Source organism: Pelophylax lessonae, assembly GCF_965119305.1.
Source record: "Pelophylax lessonae genome assembly, chromosome: 8".
NCBI lineage: Eukaryota > Metazoa > Chordata > Amphibia > Anura > Ranidae > Pelophylax > Pelophylax lessonae.
Window position 1 is genome coordinate 19,756,552 of NC_138775.1, and position 18,035 is coordinate 19,774,586.

An 18,035-nucleotide genomic window follows, 5' to 3' on the forward strand; every position below is an offset into this window, starting at 1 on the left:
TATCCGGGACAGATGGAAAAGGCACGTGGAACGCACCAGACAGCTGAAAGCAGATGGGGCGCTGCGTGATGACGTCACTCACCGCGCCTGGAATCGGAGGACGAGGTTGATGGGAGGCGAGCGTCGGAGGGTTGGTCCGGTCACTATAGCAACATGTTTCGTGCAGCCTGCACCCTGTCAAGCTTTAAGCCTGTCCCTTTAGCGCTCTAGTACACCTTATTGCGGATTCTTGTTCGTCTCTCCTCCCTAAGGAGAATTTTTTCAGAGCAGCTTGGGATATCTCAGGCCACGTTAATTCTGCCATCATTATTTAGCAGGTGCCAGACCTTGGATTGTGAACTAACTTGCATTCAAATACAGCCTGCCTAGGAGCTCCCACTCCTCCAGACTGACAATCACCCATCAAGGCATTTTAAAATTTGCATAACTCCTCTCAAGAGCCAGGCCACTGCTTGCATCAGGACTGAGGGCCCTTGAGAGGAGTACCAAGGCAGGGTGCTGTGATGTTTTCAGGAAGCTATGTACAGCCCCCTACCAGCTCCTCCTAGCAGCCACGGTCTGCCTGCATTGCATAGAGAAGCACAGAGAAATTGTGATGAGGTCACTGAGTCTATAATAAGGAATGTAATGAGAACAAAGGTTTTATTTAAACATTTTATTGGCCCGTTGAGGTGGTAAAGAAAAAACCAGGGAAGGCAGATTAACCCTCAGTTTTATCAACTGGTTTTATATGTACTTATATAATGAAACACTTCTGAAATACACTCACCATTCCTCCCCAGGGTCTTTAGGACCCGGGACTGGCAGATCTGGAGCTCTCAAGTCCTCCTCCCCATCGTCTGTCTTCGGCTCCTTGTGACACAATGCCTGCACTTCTCTCTTCTTCTCTATAATCTTCTGTGCAAAATCCACCAGGTACAGCTCCTCCGTCTCCTCATCTGACAGGCAAAGACGGCGTGTCATTAACGCAGGAGAAAGGAATGGTTAAAGCAGTGTGTTCCAGCATCAGCTGGCATGGAAAATAAAAAATAATGGGAGCTGAAATCAGGGCTTTGATGCCGCGCTTCAATACAGCATAAGAGAGACTTGAAAGGAGCGCATGAAGTGCGCCGGATGAGAGGCTCTCGTCTCGCACATAAAAGCACCAGCTGTGTCGGCATTGAGCACCTCAATTTACCAATAATGAGATGAAGCAACAGCGAGGCCAAGAGATAGCGAATCGCCCAACTCTGAACCTGGATGAGTCACAATTGTACGTGGCGTTACATACACAATGCTGAGCTGATTCTGTACCAGCAGACCATTATCAATGTCAACTCATTTAACCTTTCCGAGGTGGGAAGAGAAAAGTAGAAAAGTAGATAAACAACATTTTTAGAGAATTGCAATCATTTTGGTAATTTAGGGCTGGCTGAATTCCAGGACGTTAAAGTGTACGCAATACCTTTCTACATCACTAGAGATATACAGCTTAGGAAGATTAATCTGGAACAATCCAGCGACAAAACATAGCAATACAAGTAGCAAAAAAGTAAAAAATTTCTTTTAGATCAGGGCTCTCCAGACTTTCTAAGCAAAGGGCCAGTTTACAATCCTTCAGGCTTTAGGGGGCTAGGCTGGGGCCAGTGGATGTAAACCAGGGCTTTTTTTTCCAGCAGGAACGAGGGGTAACGCAGTCCCAGCACTTATAGTGTTGAATCTATGCATTGGCAAGGGGGGCTGGAAGGTCTATTGATGCTGGCTAATGGAGATCTATTGTTGTTGGGGGGTGTAGCATTGCTGGGGGACAATCTACTGCTGTGGGGAGGAGTCTTATGTTGCTGGGGGGGGGGGGGGATTACTGTTGAGGAGGGGTATATTGATTCAGACTACTGGGGGATCTACTGTTGCTGGTAGGGGGTTCTACTGTTGTAGGGAGGAGTCTTATGTTGCTGGTACTGTTGAGTGTTTATTGATGCTGGTAACTGGGGTATCTATTGTTGCTGGGGGTGTAGCATTGCTGGTAAGGGGTCTACTGTTGTAGGGGAGGAGTCTTTCATTGCTGGGAGGAGATCTACTGATGTGGGGAGAGGTCTTATGTTGCTGGTAGGGGATCTACTGTCTATTATTGTGGGCTGCAGGGGATCCATTTTGCTGTATTTCTTTGTATCATTAACAAATGTCATACAAAATTACTTAACACCACAAAATTATACTTGGTTCTGTATTCTCTACTCTAAAGGGGGCGGTACTGTGAGGTGTTGTAGGGGGCGGAGACAAGAGACGGTGATCAGAGGTGGGAAGGCAATGAAGATAAAGGGTGGCTCCGGGGAAGATTACCTGCACCTATTCTGACAAAAAAAATCCCTGGTGTAAACCATGCCCAATTATTGCTTTTAATTGAGGAACAGCGCCCCACTGATGATACCAGTGGGAGGAACGGCGCCCCACTGATGGTACCAGTGGGAGGAACGGCGCCCCACTGGTGGTACCAGTGGGAGGAACGCCGCCCCACTGGTGGTACCAGTGGGAGGAACGGCGCCCCACTGGTGGTACCAGTGGGAGGAACGGCGCCCCACTGGTGGTACCAGTGGGAGGAACGGCGCCCCACTGGTGGTACCAATAGGAGAATTGGTGCCCCACTGATGGTACCAATAGGAGAATTGGTGCCCCACTGATGGTACCAATAGGAGAATTGGTGCCCCACTGATGGTACCAGTGGGAGGAAAAGTGCCCCATCAATTGTGCAATATATTTTCCCTGTGCATACAGGGAAGTTTTGGGATTTTCATGCTACCTGTCTCCCTTCATGTGCATAGATACATGAGAGGGAAGCTTGCAAATGCACAGAATTCAAACATTAGGATTAAACATTCAGTTTAGAGCGAAAGTCTGCTTTTTGATCATCCTCTTACTTGTTATGTAAGGTTTCCTTAATAAAACATACTCACATGTCCAGCAAATTCAGCATTGTCCTACTGTGACCTGTTGCTCCCACTGCCACAGCTTGGGTCCCGAGCTGCCATCTTCTTCTCTGCCGCTGGCAGCTGGCTGTCTTTTCTGTGTTCTTACAGCCAGCCCCCAATGACATGCCCCAGGAGCAGGGACCCAGCCGCTGGGTGTCCCTGCACCTTCCTGAGATTTGTGACCCCGATGGCAACACTGCAGAGTCTAGATGAGCCTGTGAGAATTACCTCTTCCTGTTGGATAGATATATATATATATATATACACACACACACACACACACACACACACAGCCCCTCAGTGGTTTGTCTTTTAATGCCAAGTGGCTTCATATATGCATCCCTAAGTAAACACTTAACTGTGCTGCAAGCACACTCCCATCACAGTTACGAACTTGTACCGGAAAGCTCCCGATCCATACTTGCAATCAGGAGCTTTCCGATCAGGTGACTGCTGTGACATCCAATCACAGAGGTGGCATTGCAATGCATGCCTCCGCCTCCCAGCATTTAGATCCTCTTAAAAGGCCAGGAAGTGGCAGCAGGAAGGGGTTAAGGAGGTAAAAACAACTGGCAGGAACACCAGGCATTTTTTTATGTACTCAAATGAAGAGGTTGGCAACTCAGTGTAATGTGCTCTCAAAATCTAATTTAATATTGATCCATCAGGAGTAAAAAAAAAAAAAAAAACTCAATATAGAGAATGCTGACGCATTTCAGCCCAGGTGGGCTTTCGACATAACTTACTACAAAGATTTTACAGCTACCAAACAGCACACAAACAGACAATTTTATTTGGTAGTCTCTAATAAAGACGGGTTTGGGGCTTACAGAAACTTTAAAGCTCAACTCCAGGCAATTTTTTTTTTTTTGGGTTCAACAAGTTACCTCTGGCACTCCGGCTGCCATACTTACCTCCTCTCTGAAGCTGTCCACCTCATTTAATAGCTTTCCACCACTAGATGTCCTAAAACAAACTGAAGTGGAGGACATCATGGGCCCACCACAACACCTTGCATTTAGATCATCACATTACCACCTTTCTCTGCATGAGAGGACTACCCACCCCTGGGAGAAGATTCCAAAAGGAAGACGTCACCGTCACCAGACTAAAGACTTTTGGCACAACAGAAATAAAAATTAACTGGAAGCCAGGATGAAAAGATTCCGGGCTTTCAAGAAACTGACAACCATTCTTGGATGTTCTTCGATCTGCTCCTACTGATACTGTGGGCCCGGGCTCCCAGCAGGCAGCCAAATAGAGAATCCTTCCCTTCTCACTAGGGATGCACTGATCCGATATTAGGATTGGATATCGACGCCGATACTGCCACAATAGCTGGATCGGGGGATCGGTAAAATGAACCGATCCATGGGCCGATCCGGTTTTGCTGAGTCCCAGCTCAGCCATCCCTTACTTCAGTGGTCCTCAACTCCGGTCCTCGGAGCCCACTAACAGGCCAGATTTTAAGTATTACCTTGAGGAGATGCAGGCTAGAATACTGTAATCACTGAGCAGCAAATGAGATCACCTGTGATGTAATTTAGTTATCTTGCAAACCTGGCCTGTTAGTGGGCCCCGAGGACCGGAGTGGAGGACCACCGTCTTACTTGGTGTAGTAATAGTATGGGATGGGAGCAGCTACTTCCTGTATAGGTCCGGCTCACAGGTGGAGTGATATCAGATGGACTCAGTCTGTGAATGGAGGAGCCGTGCACATGAAGAAGCAGCTTTGCTCTGTACTGCAGCCGCATGCTTTATGTGTGTAGTTCCGGATCGGTTTCGGTATCGGCAGACATCGGTATCGGGACAAAAAAAAGTCGGATCGGTGCACCCCTACTTCTCCCTGCTGTAAAAGGGCCCAGATCAACTTTAGCAAACAGGTGATTATCCGAGGGGAGGATCAATGAGGATAACAAAACACACCAGGTAGCGACACAAGGGATGCCAAAAATGGATTCGAGCAGCAGTGGCGGCTGGTGCTCAAAATTTTTTTTTTGGGGGGGGGGGGGGGGGGCGCAAACAGAAAAATGTAATAGGCATTGCTTTGCGGTAAAAAAACGCTGTAAAAAATTGCGTGACTTTGAGGTCGCAAAAGTGTGAAAGGGGCCTTCAGTAAATAAGGTATAGTGTTCCCCTTCCAATGCAGAGTGACCAGCGTGCCCCCTTTCAATGCAGTGATCAGCGTACATGCCCCTTTTCAATGCAGTGACCAGCGTACATGCCCCCTTTCAATGCAGTGACCAGCGTACATACCCCCTTTCAATGCAGTGACCAGCGTACATGCCCCCTTTCAATGCAGTGACCAGCGTACATGCCCCCTTCAATGCAGTCACCAGCGTACAAGCCCCCTTCAATGCAGTGACCAGCGTACAAGCCCCCTTCAATGCAGTGACCAGCGTACATGCCCCCTTCAATGCAGTGACCAGCGTACATGCCCCCAATGCAGAGATCAGCGTGCGTGCCCCCTTACTTACTTAGAGCAGCAGTGGTGGCTTCTTATCAGTATCCCGGCGTTGGCTTCTCCTCAGTCCCGGCGGCGAGTCTGAGTCCTCCCACTCCCGCCTCCTCCTCGGCCAATAGCATGGGGTTTGCCTTGCGGCCAATCAGGAAGCGCGTATCAGACGCGCTTCCTGATTGGCCAGGAGGAGGATCGGTGTGACAATAGCGAATTTTCATTCGCTATTGTCACACAATGCGTGAGCTCGGGGCGCACTGCTCTGCGCCCCGGCTCCACCCTTTGCATCACCCTATTACAGCCTCTGGCTCTAATCAGGTGATTTAAAAAAAGAAAAAAAACCCATTAAGCTCCATGCGTCCGGCGCCCCTGCATGCAGATTAGGGGGCCGGACGCATGGATGGGGGGCGGCGCCCCTGCGCCCTTATTACTCCGTCCGCCACTGTCGAGCAGATAGATACGCTCCGGTATTGCAGTGTGAAGCCCAAAGGATCTCATCAACAAGGAGAGGTGTGTCCAGAGTCCACCAACCAGGCCAGTTATTTTGGTGGCCTCCTTGGTGGACTCTGGACACACATCTGCTTGTTAATTAGATATTTTGGGCTTAACATTGTAATGCCTGAACGCATCTTTCTATGCACATCTAAGCATATTGGGGGCTTCCTCCTTTGCCCTTTGTCTTCCCATAGGATCCACTATTGGAATCCATTAGCAGGTTTTTTGCCATCGCTTGTGTCAATACCTGGCAGATTGTGGTCCTCACTGATGCTCCCCTCAGTCTGGTAGAGGTGTTGGTTCACACAGATGATATTATAGAGATGATGGCCTAATACAAGCTATTTTTAAGGAATCCCAAATACTATATTCTGTTCATAGTCATACGTGCTCCCAAACAAAACAGTGAATGTTTTGAAACACGTTGAGCTTTCATGTGGATTGATCCATTTAACAACAGGAACTAAAATATACTAAATATGTGAATCCTTTATGTAATAAATGAATACAGTTTATCTTTTGTATAATAAAATTTAAGTTTTTTTTACCATATTTAATTGGGGTTACCACAATTTGTTTGTACATGTGTCTTTAAAAGTAACTTTGTTACAAAATGTTTTTGGTTTAATCCATGAATTATAGGATGTGGGCGTAGTGGCATGGAATGGTCATCCTTCCTCTGTTTAGCTAATGATTGGCTGGAAAAAAAAAAAAAAAAAAAAGATACTAATGCAGCACCCTCCTAGGTAGGTGCTAGTGAGAGAGTATAGTTTTTGGCTCCGTCTGCCTATCAGAGGAGCAGCAAGCAAATCTATATTGCTTTCTGTCTAGTAGAGAGCAAAATCTGTTAGTGAGGTCTGCTCTGTGTGCTCAGTATGCGATTCGTTGAGTCTAGAGAGTGTTTCACACTGGTCCAATTGGGAGGCGCATTGGACAGTGGGAGGAAGCCTGACCAATGGATACTTAGGCTTTGATACAGTCCTGGTGATTGGTAGAAACAGGTTGTCTCGGTGCAATCCTGGGATACTGTATAAAAGTCAGGAGCACATGTGCTGTGGGGTCTTTAGGTGGTGAGCAGAGTCCTGGAGGGAGGGTGGCGGCTGCCTCCTCCTCTGTAGCAGTGGCACGTGGCGTCAGGAGGTCGTCCTGAGGGCCAGAGGAATGGAGCTGAACGCGGAGGTCCAGGAGGGCTGACTGAGGGGGAGACACTGGAGACCCTGGAGAGCAGTGTTGTGGGTACGGGGGATTGTGTCGAGGGGCCTGACCTGAGGGGGGCCACCCCGGAGTGGGATAGTTAGTTAACGGGTGTCAGTGGTCAAGAGGGAGGATGCTAGGAGAGTGTCCTGAAGATAACTTTAGTTCATCAAGTCCTCTGGAAAGAGAGACTTAATCCAAAACCCACCTAAGTGGCAAGGTGGATCAACAGCCTGGCTGTATCAACAGATAGATGTCCTCCAAACTTTGTGCATAGTTAGTCTGGAGTACCCACTAATCCCTTCTCCCATCCCTAATGTATAAAAAAAAAACAAAACAACATACCCCTGGATTAATTATTGACTGAGCCAAGAAGTAAAGTGATAGACTGTGAATGTCAATATTGCTAACGGTAACCCGGGGGGATCTGAAAGTGTGGAAATTCAGCAGTCCTTAAGGGGGCAGTGCTGCACTAAGCTCAGTGTCCGTTCAGGACATTTTAAAAGGGGTTAAGGGGACAAAACAACGAAATGTGCAGACTGATTGCAAGCTCTTCTGAGCAGGGCCTGCCTAATCCTCTTGTATTTTATTGTATTCGAACAGTATTGTCTCCCTTTTATATTGTAAAGCGCTGTGCAAACTGTTGGCGCTATATAAATCCAGTATAATAATGTGCACTGGAGCGCCTACGGATGACAAAAGCAATAATCTGTATCAGTTTCTTGTAATCTTACCAGGAAAATCTCCTTTGGTCATCTTCTCATACAGGAGTGCTTTCTCCTCCAACTTCTTCCTAAAAAGATAAGAGATTGCCACTCACGTTATTTTTTTTTTTATCACAGGCATTTATATAGCGCCGACAATTCATGCAGAACATTACCATTCACATAAGTACTTATCTTCCAGGAGCTTATAATCGAAGGTCCCTATCCCGCATACGGTGTGGAAGATTATTTGTTCCCCTGCATATTTTATAAGTTTTCCCACTTACAAAGAAATTAAGGGTCTATTATTTTTATCATAGGTGTATTTTAAATGATAGAGACTGAATATCAACCAGCACAGTGGTGTAGTGGTTAGCACTTTCACCTAGCAGCAAGTGGGGTTTCCTCCGGGTAATCCGGTTTCTTCCCACACTCCAAAGACATGCTGGGAGGTTAATTGGATCCTGTATAAAAAAAAATTGGCCCTACTGTGTATGTATGTGAGTCAGGGACCTTAGATTGTAAGCTCCTTGAGGGCAGGGACTGATGTGAATGTGCAATGTATATGTAAAGCGCTGCGTAAATTGACAGCGCTATATAAGTACCTGAAATAAATAAATAAATAAATTAAAAATTCAGAAAAAAAAAAAAAAAAAAACACATCATACAAATCATAGTCAGCATTTTTCTTCCTCCACACACGGAAAGTCGAGTTAATGCCAAAGAGCTCAATTTTGGTCTCCTCTTATCACAGCACTTTCTCCCAATCCTTCTCTGAATAATTTAGGTGTTTATTTCCAAACTTCAGACAGACCTGTACATGTGCATTCTTGAGGAGGGGAAACTTGCGGGATTTCAATCCATGGTGGCGCATTGTGTTACCAATGGTTTGTTTGGTGACTGTGGTCCTAACTGCCTTAACCACTTCACCGCTGCTCACTAGAGCTCTACTGCGGCAAAGCGGCTCGTTATCGTCTGGCGACGTAGACCTACGTCGCCAGACACTCCCCTTTCTCGGTGGTGCGCGCGCGGCGCCGGAGGCTCGCTGCCGCTGTATTCAGTCACAGCGGGAGTCGGGCCAGGGGAGGAGCGGCAGCGATCGCCGCTGCTCTTCCCCGATCGTCGGGGAATCGAGTGTGGAGATCCGCCCGCTTGTGTAAACAAAGCGGGCGGATCTCCTAAGTGACAGGCAGGGACAGATTGCAGGGCTCAGCATAGCTGAACCTGCGATCTGTCCCTGTGTCACACAGTCCCCTCCCCCCACACATGTTAGTAAGCACCAGGCATACATTAACCCCTCCCTCTCCAATAAAATTAACCCCTTCCCTGCCAGTGTCATTTTTACAGTAACAGTGCATATATATAGCACTGATTACTGCAGTAATGTCACTGGTGCCCCCAAAAGTGTCAAAAATGTCAGTCAAGGGTCCGATCTGTCCGCCACAATGTCGCAGTCCCGCAAAAAAAAAAAAAAAAAAAAAAAAAATCACAGATCGCCGCCATTACTCGTTAAAAAAAAAAAAAAAAAAAAACACCAAAAATGACATAAATCTTTCCCTTAGTAAACGCAATAACTTTTGCGCAAACCAATCAAAATACGCTTATTGTGATTTTTTTTTACCAAAAATATGTAGCAGAAAACAAATTGGCCTAAAATGATAAAAAAATCTAGATTTTTACATTTTTCATATATAAAAAAATGTGAAAAATATTGTTATTTTTTCAAAATTGTCGCTCTTTTTTTGTTTATAGCGCAAAAAGTAAAAATCACACAGGTGATCAAATACCACCAACAGAAAGCTCTGTTTGTGGGAAAAAAAGGACGTAAATTTCGTTTGGGTGCGGCGTTGCATGCCCGCGCAATTGTCAGTTAAAGTCGCACAGTCCCGAATCGCAAAAAGTGGCCTGGACGTAAGACAGCAAAATCCTCCGGTGGTAAAGTGGTTAAAATCATTCACAAGCTCCTCCCGTGTAGTTCTGCGCTGATCCCTCACTTTTTTTATGATCATCCTTACCCCATGAGGCGAAATCTTGCATTGAGCCCCAGACCGAGGGCAATTGATGGCGATTTTGTATTTCTTCCATTTGCGAATAATCGCGCCAACGGCTCCCAGAGAAAACTCACACAATCACAGGGAGAATATGCTAAATCCATTCAGATAGCTTCCTGGCCAAGATCTGAACCAAGGATCCCAGTGCTGCAAGGCAGAAGTGCCAATCGCAAAGCCACAAAGGCTGCTTTGAGAGAACACTGAAAAGTTTATGGTACGAGCCTTTTAGTCTCCCTTACAGACCCTAATGGGACTTTTTTTAAGCAATTGGTCTAACAGACCAAATACAGCGCTTGCTGTAAACACTAGTATTAAAGTTAAAAGATCAATTCTGGTGAGTAAAGTGCAATAGTGTTGAATTAAAGTTATAAATCACACAAATATTGATATAAATAGAATATAAATATACATTTTGAAATGACTATTTATTCATTATAATCTTTTCAAGATTGATGCACTTTTTTATTCACAGGAAATTGATTATTTACAGAGTTTTTTTTATATATTTATATTCTATTTATATCAATATTTGTGTGATTTATAACTTTAATTCAACACTATTGCACTTTATTCACCAGAATTGAGGTTTTAGATTTAATACTAGTGTTTACAGCAAGCGCTGTATTTGGTCTGTTAGACCAATTGCTTAAAATTATCTCATTATTTTCTACAGCAACTGCTACCTCACATCTATCTATTTATTTATAATCAGAAATCACACAGTGGCGCATGGAAATATACTAGTATATTTTTCTTTAACATAATGGGACTTCAAGGTAGGCAGACACATTAAGTTCCAGCCGTTTTTGTGTTTATTAAAAGTCAGCAGTCTACAAAAAGTGTAGCTGCTGACTTTCAATAAACACATACCTGTCCCACGATCCAGCAATGCGGCTGCCCGAAGCCTCGGTTCTCTCCCCTTTTCCTCTCCCCATGGCCGGGATCACTAGTGTGTGGGCACCCAGCTGTGACAGCTTGCGGCTTCACAGCCGGGTGGGCACTGCGCATGCGCGAGTCGCGCTGTGCGGCCTGAATGGCGGCGCATTCGCCTAGGCGGCCCGAGTGGAAGTGGGAGCGGGTACCTGTCAAAACTAGGTACCCCCCCCAACAAAAAAAAAATGACATGCCAAATGTCAGGGGGGTCAGGAGTCCTTTTGGGTGGAACTCTGCTCTTTAAAGTGGAAATACACTACATCTGAGCACTACAAACCAAAAAACGCTATTTAATTCGTTTTTAATATTCAAAGAAAACTCCCACCATCCAACCATGTCTCTTGAAAAACACCCACAAGCCCCTAGCATTTCTGGCCGCTACCACCTTGAGTAAAGGCTGATGATTCATGTAGCATTTACTTCCTGGAATTTATCCGCCCTTAGCTCAGTCATGCAGGTAGGAGGCTGTGCTTAGCTGAAAAAGCCCCTCCCCCCCTCCTGAAGACTCTTGGGATGTAGGGCATCATCTGCCTAGACAAGAAACCAGGAAGTAATGGAAGAAATATATAAAAAAAAAATATATAAAATATACCTTCCTATCTATTTACCAATGCTTGCAGCATAAGGATTAAAAAGAGTTAATGCTGATTGAGAGAGTGAAGTTCCACTTTAAGGAGCAGGGGCAATGCTAACCACTGGTGCCCAAAATCTTAACCATATATCAATATCTCCAGGTGCACTTTTGTACAAACAAGAATCATCCCAATGACTGACCTGGATTTGTCAAGTGTGTTGTCCTCTTCAGCTTTCTGCTCGGCATCTTTCTCTGCTCGGGCTGTGACCCCGACATTCTGCTTATTCCAGATAGTAGGCTTCTGGAAAGGCAAAAAAAAAAAAAAAAAAAAAAAAAAAGATAAAATGATGTGAAAAAGTATTCTGCTAAAAACTGCAATTGGTGGAATCAATTCAAACAGTTTCTTTCGGCTTTGTTGCTTTTATTCTAACTGCTGCAAAATGACGGTTAGGGTCCATTCACGAGCCATTTCCTGCAGCTGGAATGGACAAGTGTGTGCAAATAGCTGCGGACACTGAGCCCACACAATGCAATGACAGGGTGTCAGTAGCAGCAGACCCTAAAATGACAGTTAGGGTCCATTTACACTGGGAGATTTCACACGCTGCGATATCCTGCAGCAAGAAGCTATGGATTCCTGCAGCTGGAATGATCAGGTGTGTGCAAATCACTGCTCAGCCGCTGAGCCCATACAGGCTGTCAGTGGCTGCAGCTATTCATGACTGTTCGCACAGCCAGAGATTACATGCAAGGATTGCTGGCTGTGCGAATATTTTATGTGCATCCAGCCATGATCACCGCGGGCAGTCGCTGGAAGTGTTAACATTTACGTGTAGCTGCAGCTGCCCACAGTCTGTCATTGCACTGTAGTGGCTCAGCGGCTGAGCAGCTATTTGAGCCCACCTGTCCATTCCGGCCGCAACACAATCTGCAGATTCTAGCCACTGGAGATCAGAGTGTGTTTAATCGCTTGTGTGAATGGACCCTTAGTAGCTAGGCTACATATAGACATGTGCACTCTATGTCCACAGCAGTGATGATGATGCTCATTAGAGATGGGCTCAGGCGTGTTCGGGATCCTAGTGCAAACCCACCTGCCTGCCCGATCCCACCAGGAAGCCGACACTACACACCACTAATCACAGACAGAGAGACATTTCCTGGTCTGCACAGCTGCGGACTGGGAAATGTCTCACTGCCTGGGATTAGCGGTGTGCAGTGTCGGTCTCCTGGTGGGATCGGGCAGGTGGGTTGGGACTAGGTGGGTTGGGGCAGGTGGGTTGGGACTAGGTGGGATCGGGCAGGTGGGTTGGGACTAGCTGGGATCGGGCAGGTGGGTTGGGACTAGCTGGGATCGGGCAGGTGGGTTGGGACTAGCTGGGATCGGGCAGGTGGGTTGGGACTAGCTGGGATCGGGCAGGTGGGTTGGGACTAGCTGGGATCGGGCAGGTGGGTTGGGACTAGCTGGGATCGGGCAGGTGGGTTGGGACTAGCTGGGATCTGGCTGGTGGGTAGGGACTAGCTGGGATCGGGCAGGTGGGTTGGGACTAGCTGGGATCGGGCAGGTGGGTTGGGACTAGCTGGGATCGGGCAGGTGGGTTGGGACTAGCTGGGATCGGGCAGGTGGGTTGGGACTAGCTGGGATCGGGCAGGTGGGTTGGGACTAGCCGGGATGGGGCAGGTGGGTTGGGACTAGGTGGGATGGGGCAGGTGGGTTGGGACTAGGTGGGATGGGGCAGGTGGGTTGGGACTAGGTGGGATGGGGCAGGTGGGTTGGGACTAGGTGGGATGGGGCAGGTGGGTTGGGACTAGCCGGGATCGGGCAGGTGGGTTGGGACTAGCCGGGATCGGGCAGGTGGGTTGGGACTAGCCGGGATCGGGCAGGTGGGTTGGGACTAGCCGGGATCGGGCAGGTGGGTTGGGACTAGCTGGGATCGGGCAGGTGGGTTGGGACTAGCTGGGATCGGGCAGGTGGGTTGGGACTAGCTGGGATCGGGCAGGTGGGTTGGGACTAGCTGGGATCGGGCAGGTGGGTTGGGACTAGCTGGGATCGGGCAGGTGGGTTGGGACTAGCTGGGATCGGGCAGGTGGGTTGGGACTAGCTGGGATCGGGCAGGTGGGTTGGGACTAGCTGGGATCGGGCAGGTGGGTTGGGACTAGCTGGGATCGGGCAGGTGGGTTGGGACTAGCTGGGATCGGGCAGGTGGGTTGGGACTAGCTGGGATCGGGCAGGTGGGTTGGGACTAGCTGGGATCGGGCAGGTGGGTTGGGACTAGCTGGGATCGGGCAGGTGGGTTGGGACTAGCTGGGATCGGGCAGGTGGGTTGGGACTAGCTGGGATCGGGCAGGTGGGTTGGGACTAGCTGGGATCGGGCAGGTGGGTTGGGACTAGCTGGGATCGGGCAGGTGGGTTGGGACTAGCTGGGATCGGGCAGGTGGGTTGGGACTAGCTGGGATCGGGCAGGTGGGTTGGGACTAGCTGGGATCGGGCAGGTGGGTTGGGACTAGCTGGGATCGGGCAGGTGGGTTGGGACTAGCTGGGATCAGGCAGGTGGGTTGGGACTAGCTGGGATCGGGGCAGGTGGGTTGGGACTAGGATCCCAAACACGCCTAAACCCATCTCTAATGCTCATCATGTTCACACATTGGAAGAAAAAAAAAATATAAATATTTATATTGCACTACCTACCTTGGGGATCGCTTTTGGCTTTGAGGGCCCATCAGCAGTCTTGGAAAATCTATCGCGCTTGAATTCTTCTTGTTTGCGGAAAAGTTCGGCTTTAAGATCGACCAGCTGCAAAGAAATACAGACGATGTAAGAAAAGAGGTGCAGAATATCAACCGTACTCTAATAAGTTAGAAAAAGAAAATAAAAAAGATCTGATTTGTTGCTAGAAAAAAAAAAGAATTGGTTACCTGGTAACTTTATTTCTAAGAATCTAACAGCACAGTACCAGAGAGAGTGGCTCTGCCCACCAAAAACCGAGGGGGCACACATGGGAAATTGTAGGCTCATTTCCACATACGTTGAGACACAGCAGTCCATAGCAATGAATGGCTGCATGTTAGTTCATTGCGGGTGCTTGCAGAAATGCATGCATGGGGTAGATCCCTGGATGTGGTTTGTGTGTGTCAAGCGGTTTGCATGCATTTACACAAGCAGCACAGCGGTGTCTCCTGGCTGCAAAAATGTGACTGCAATTGGCATTGTATGACCTTGTTTAGCCCATGTGCATCAGGCCTAAGTAAGGGATTGTGGCTTGCAGCTTGACAAAGGTATGAAAACTCGGCCAAACGGCTGCTTTGTAGATCCATTCTGCTCCTGGTTTTTTTTTTTTGCCCCAAGAGGCTCCTGGAGCCCTTACTAAGTGTGACTGTAATTGATGTTGTATGGCATCGTGTGCCCATATGCATCAGGCCTAAGTGAGGGACTACGACTTGCAGTACTTTTCTGCCAAACGCCTGGTCTTGGTTGAAGATCAGATCTCCTCTATAAAGTGTGACAAAGGTATGAATACTTGACAAATAATTTAGATTTTTGCATTTTTTTTTTTTTTGGGGGGGGGGGGGGGGTGTTATATAAAAGCATGTAAAAATATTGTATTTTTTTTCAGAACGGTCGCTCTTTTTTTGTTTATAGCGCAAAAAAATATAAATTGCACAGGTGGTCGAATACCACCAAAAGAAAGCTCTGTTTAAGGGAAAAAAAAAAAAAAAGGACTTCAATTTTATTTGGGTACAGTGTCGCACGACCGCGCAATTGTCTGTTAACCCACTTAAGCCCCAGCCCTATTTCTGACACTTTTTGTTCACAAGTTAAAATCATTTTTTTTTCCTAGAAAACTACTTAGAACCCCCAAACATTATATATATATATTTTTTTTAGCAAAGACTCTGGAGAATAAAATGTCGGTCATTGCAAAATTTTTTGTCACGCGGTATTTGCGCAGCGGTCTTTAAAACGCCATTTTTTTTGGAAAAATTACGAAAAATCACATTTCACTGCATTTAAAAAATACTAAACAGTAAAGTTAGCCCATTTTTTATATATTGTGAAAGATGATGTCACGCCGAGTAAATAGATACCCAACATGTTACGGTTTAAAATTGCGCACACCTGTGGAATGGCGACAAACTACGGTCAATAGAGATCTCAATAGGCGACGCATTAAATTTATTTAACGGTTACCAGTTTAGAGTTAGAGTGTAGTTCTTTTTTTTTAATTATTGCCCACGCTCTGGCGATCGCGGCGATACCTCACATGTGTGGTTTGAACAGCGTTTTCATTAGCGGCTCGACTTGCGTATACGTTTTCTTTCGTGCGCGAGCTAACGGTGACGGGGGCAGCTAAAAATGTTTTATTTTATTATTTTTTTCTACTTTATTACAGGTTTTTTTAAAAAAAAAAAAATCTGATCACTTTTATTGCTGTCACAAGTAATGTATACATCCCTTGTGACACCAATAGGTACACTTTATGGAGGGATCGAGGGTCTAAAAGACCCCAAACCCCTCCACTACACTTCCCTGTATTCAAAACGCCGAAAACTACGTTTTTGCATACAGCTGGTTTTTTAAATCTGCCGCCTTTTGCAGCACAGTAACCCGGAAGTGACGTCATGGACGTGCCGACTGGGTGCTCGGGTCTCCCGGTAGGATGGGAGCCCTGAGCAAAGTCGCGGAAGGCGGCGGGAGGGGGCTCTTGTCCCACTGGGAGACCCTCCCTTACTCTTTGTGGATAAAGTAAGGGAGGGTTATTTGCCATCTGTGTCCCCATTGGGGAGATTTCCCTTCACTTCCTGTCCCAAAGCCAAAACAGGAAGTGAGAGGGAATCTCTGAACTAGTGTCCCCATTGGAAGATTTCCCCTCTATTCCTGTTCTGGTGACAACCCAAAATTTGGGATTTTCTTTCAATCATAATGGTAAACAGGAGAAGTAAAGAGGATGAATCTCCCTCCCAGGGGGGGGGGGGGGTGGGCACAGACGGCAGTAAACACCAGACAGGTGTTCTAATCCAATAAAACAAGAAGGGGGGGGGGGAGTTTGCCTTTAGTCACATTTTATTATGTCTGGGACCCCCCACCCTTGTAAAAAGCAGAATGTTAAAAAAATAAAAAAGCCCTTGGGGGTGGGGGGGGGTGACCTGTTGGCTCCCTTATTGGCTGGGACAGATATGACTCGGGCAATGAACACTGAATGGCTCTAATTATATACAATAAACAGAGAATAAATCCCGCTCACAGGCCAACATTTCCTTCAATAATTTGTTGTCATAACACCTTTATAAATAAAGCTTCTGCAAAATGTAGAGTCACCCATAGCAACCAATCACAACCCACACCAGGGGAGGCTGGGATCTGATTCGCTGCTATGGGTTAACACACCAGAAGCTGTGTTCTGATTGGCCGCTATGGGTTAGTACACTATGAGAGGATTGGTTACATGGTACCACAGCAGGAGAAGCTGAGTTCCAATTGGTTGCTATGTGTTACCACACTAGGGGAGTTCCCATTGGTTATGGGTTACCACACTAAGAGATTCTGTGCTCGGATTGGTTGCTGTAGGTCAGCACATCAGGAGAGGCTGGCTTCTCGTTGGTTGCTATGGGATACCTCACATTTCTTCTGAATAGGGAGCTCCCTTTCTAGGCTCAGATATTTCCTCGGACATTATTATCAGAAGACTGTCAGAGAGCCCTAAGCCTTGGCGGACTACAAGTCCCAGCATGTGCGGAGAGAGCCCGTGTGACTGAGCGGTGTGTGTCACTCACCGAGGCCGCCGTCACCTCCAACACCTTCTTCTTCTTATCCATATTATACGGCCAGTGTAGTCACAACATCCTCTCACTCCGCCATCTTCATTATCTCCGGGCAGCACTTCCGTTCCTCAATTCCAGCGACACATAGGGCGCCATTTTGAGAAGGTCATGGAAACGGGAGGCCGTGGCGGCCATTTTGTGGAGGGCAAAGAACTCAGCGCCATCTTGAGGAGGGCGTAAAAAACCACAGCTAACGCTGTTGGAAAGGTAACAATTCAGGCGCCATGTTGTGAATGGAAACGGGGAGACATGCTGTGGAGGGACGTGTGTAAGAAAGGGTGCTATGTTAGGAGAGGCAGTGTATAATTAGGGCAGCCATGTTGGGAGGGGCAGTGTGTAACTAGGGCAGCCATGTTGGGAGAGGCAGTGTGTAATTAGGGCAGCCATGTTGGGAGGGGCAGTGTGTAATTAGGGCAGCCATGTTGGGAGAGGCAGTGTGTAATTAGGGCAGTCATTTTGGGAGGGGCAGTGTGCAACTAGGGCAGCCATGTTGGGAGGGGCAGTGTGTAACTAGGGTAGCTATGTTGGGAGGGGCAGTGTGTAACTAGGGCAGCCATGTTGGGAGAGGCAGTGTGTAATTAGGGCAGCCATGTTGGGAGGGGCAGTGTGTAACTAGGGCAGCCATGTTGGGAGGGGCAGTGTGCAACTAGGGCAGCCATGTTGGGAGGGCCAATGTGTAACTAGGGTAGCCATGTTGGGAGGGGCAGTGTGTAACTAGGGTAGCTATGTTGGGAGGGGCAGTGTGTAACTAGGGCAGCCATGTTGGGAGAGGCAGTGTGTAATTAGGGCAGCCATGTTGGGAGAGGCAGTGTGTAACTAGGGCAGCCATGTTGGGAGGGGCAGTGTGTAACTAGGGCAGCC

General features: G+C 47.3%; 1 protein-coding gene across 1 annotated transcript in view; it reads right to left on the bottom strand.

Moving 5' to 3' along the window:
• Positions 1 to 17,263, bottom strand: part of CCDC174 (coiled-coil domain containing 174) — a 35,189-nt gene extending 17,926 nt beyond the window's left edge. Inside the window, exons 1-5 of the mRNA XM_082266386.1 lie at positions 17,127 to 17,263; positions 14,044 to 14,148; positions 11,555 to 11,655; positions 7,827 to 7,885; positions 770 to 938 (exon numbers count right to left, since the gene is read on the bottom strand). Coding sequence (XP_082122512.1) covers positions 770 to 938; positions 7,827 to 7,885; positions 11,555 to 11,655; positions 14,044 to 14,148; positions 17,127 to 17,168 — 476 coding nt within the window. The 5' untranslated portion in view covers positions 17,169 to 17,263. The remainder of the gene's footprint in view (positions 1 to 769; positions 939 to 7,826; positions 7,886 to 11,554; positions 11,656 to 14,043; positions 14,149 to 17,126) is intronic.
• Between the last annotated feature and the right edge of the window lie 772 nt (positions 17,264 to 18,035).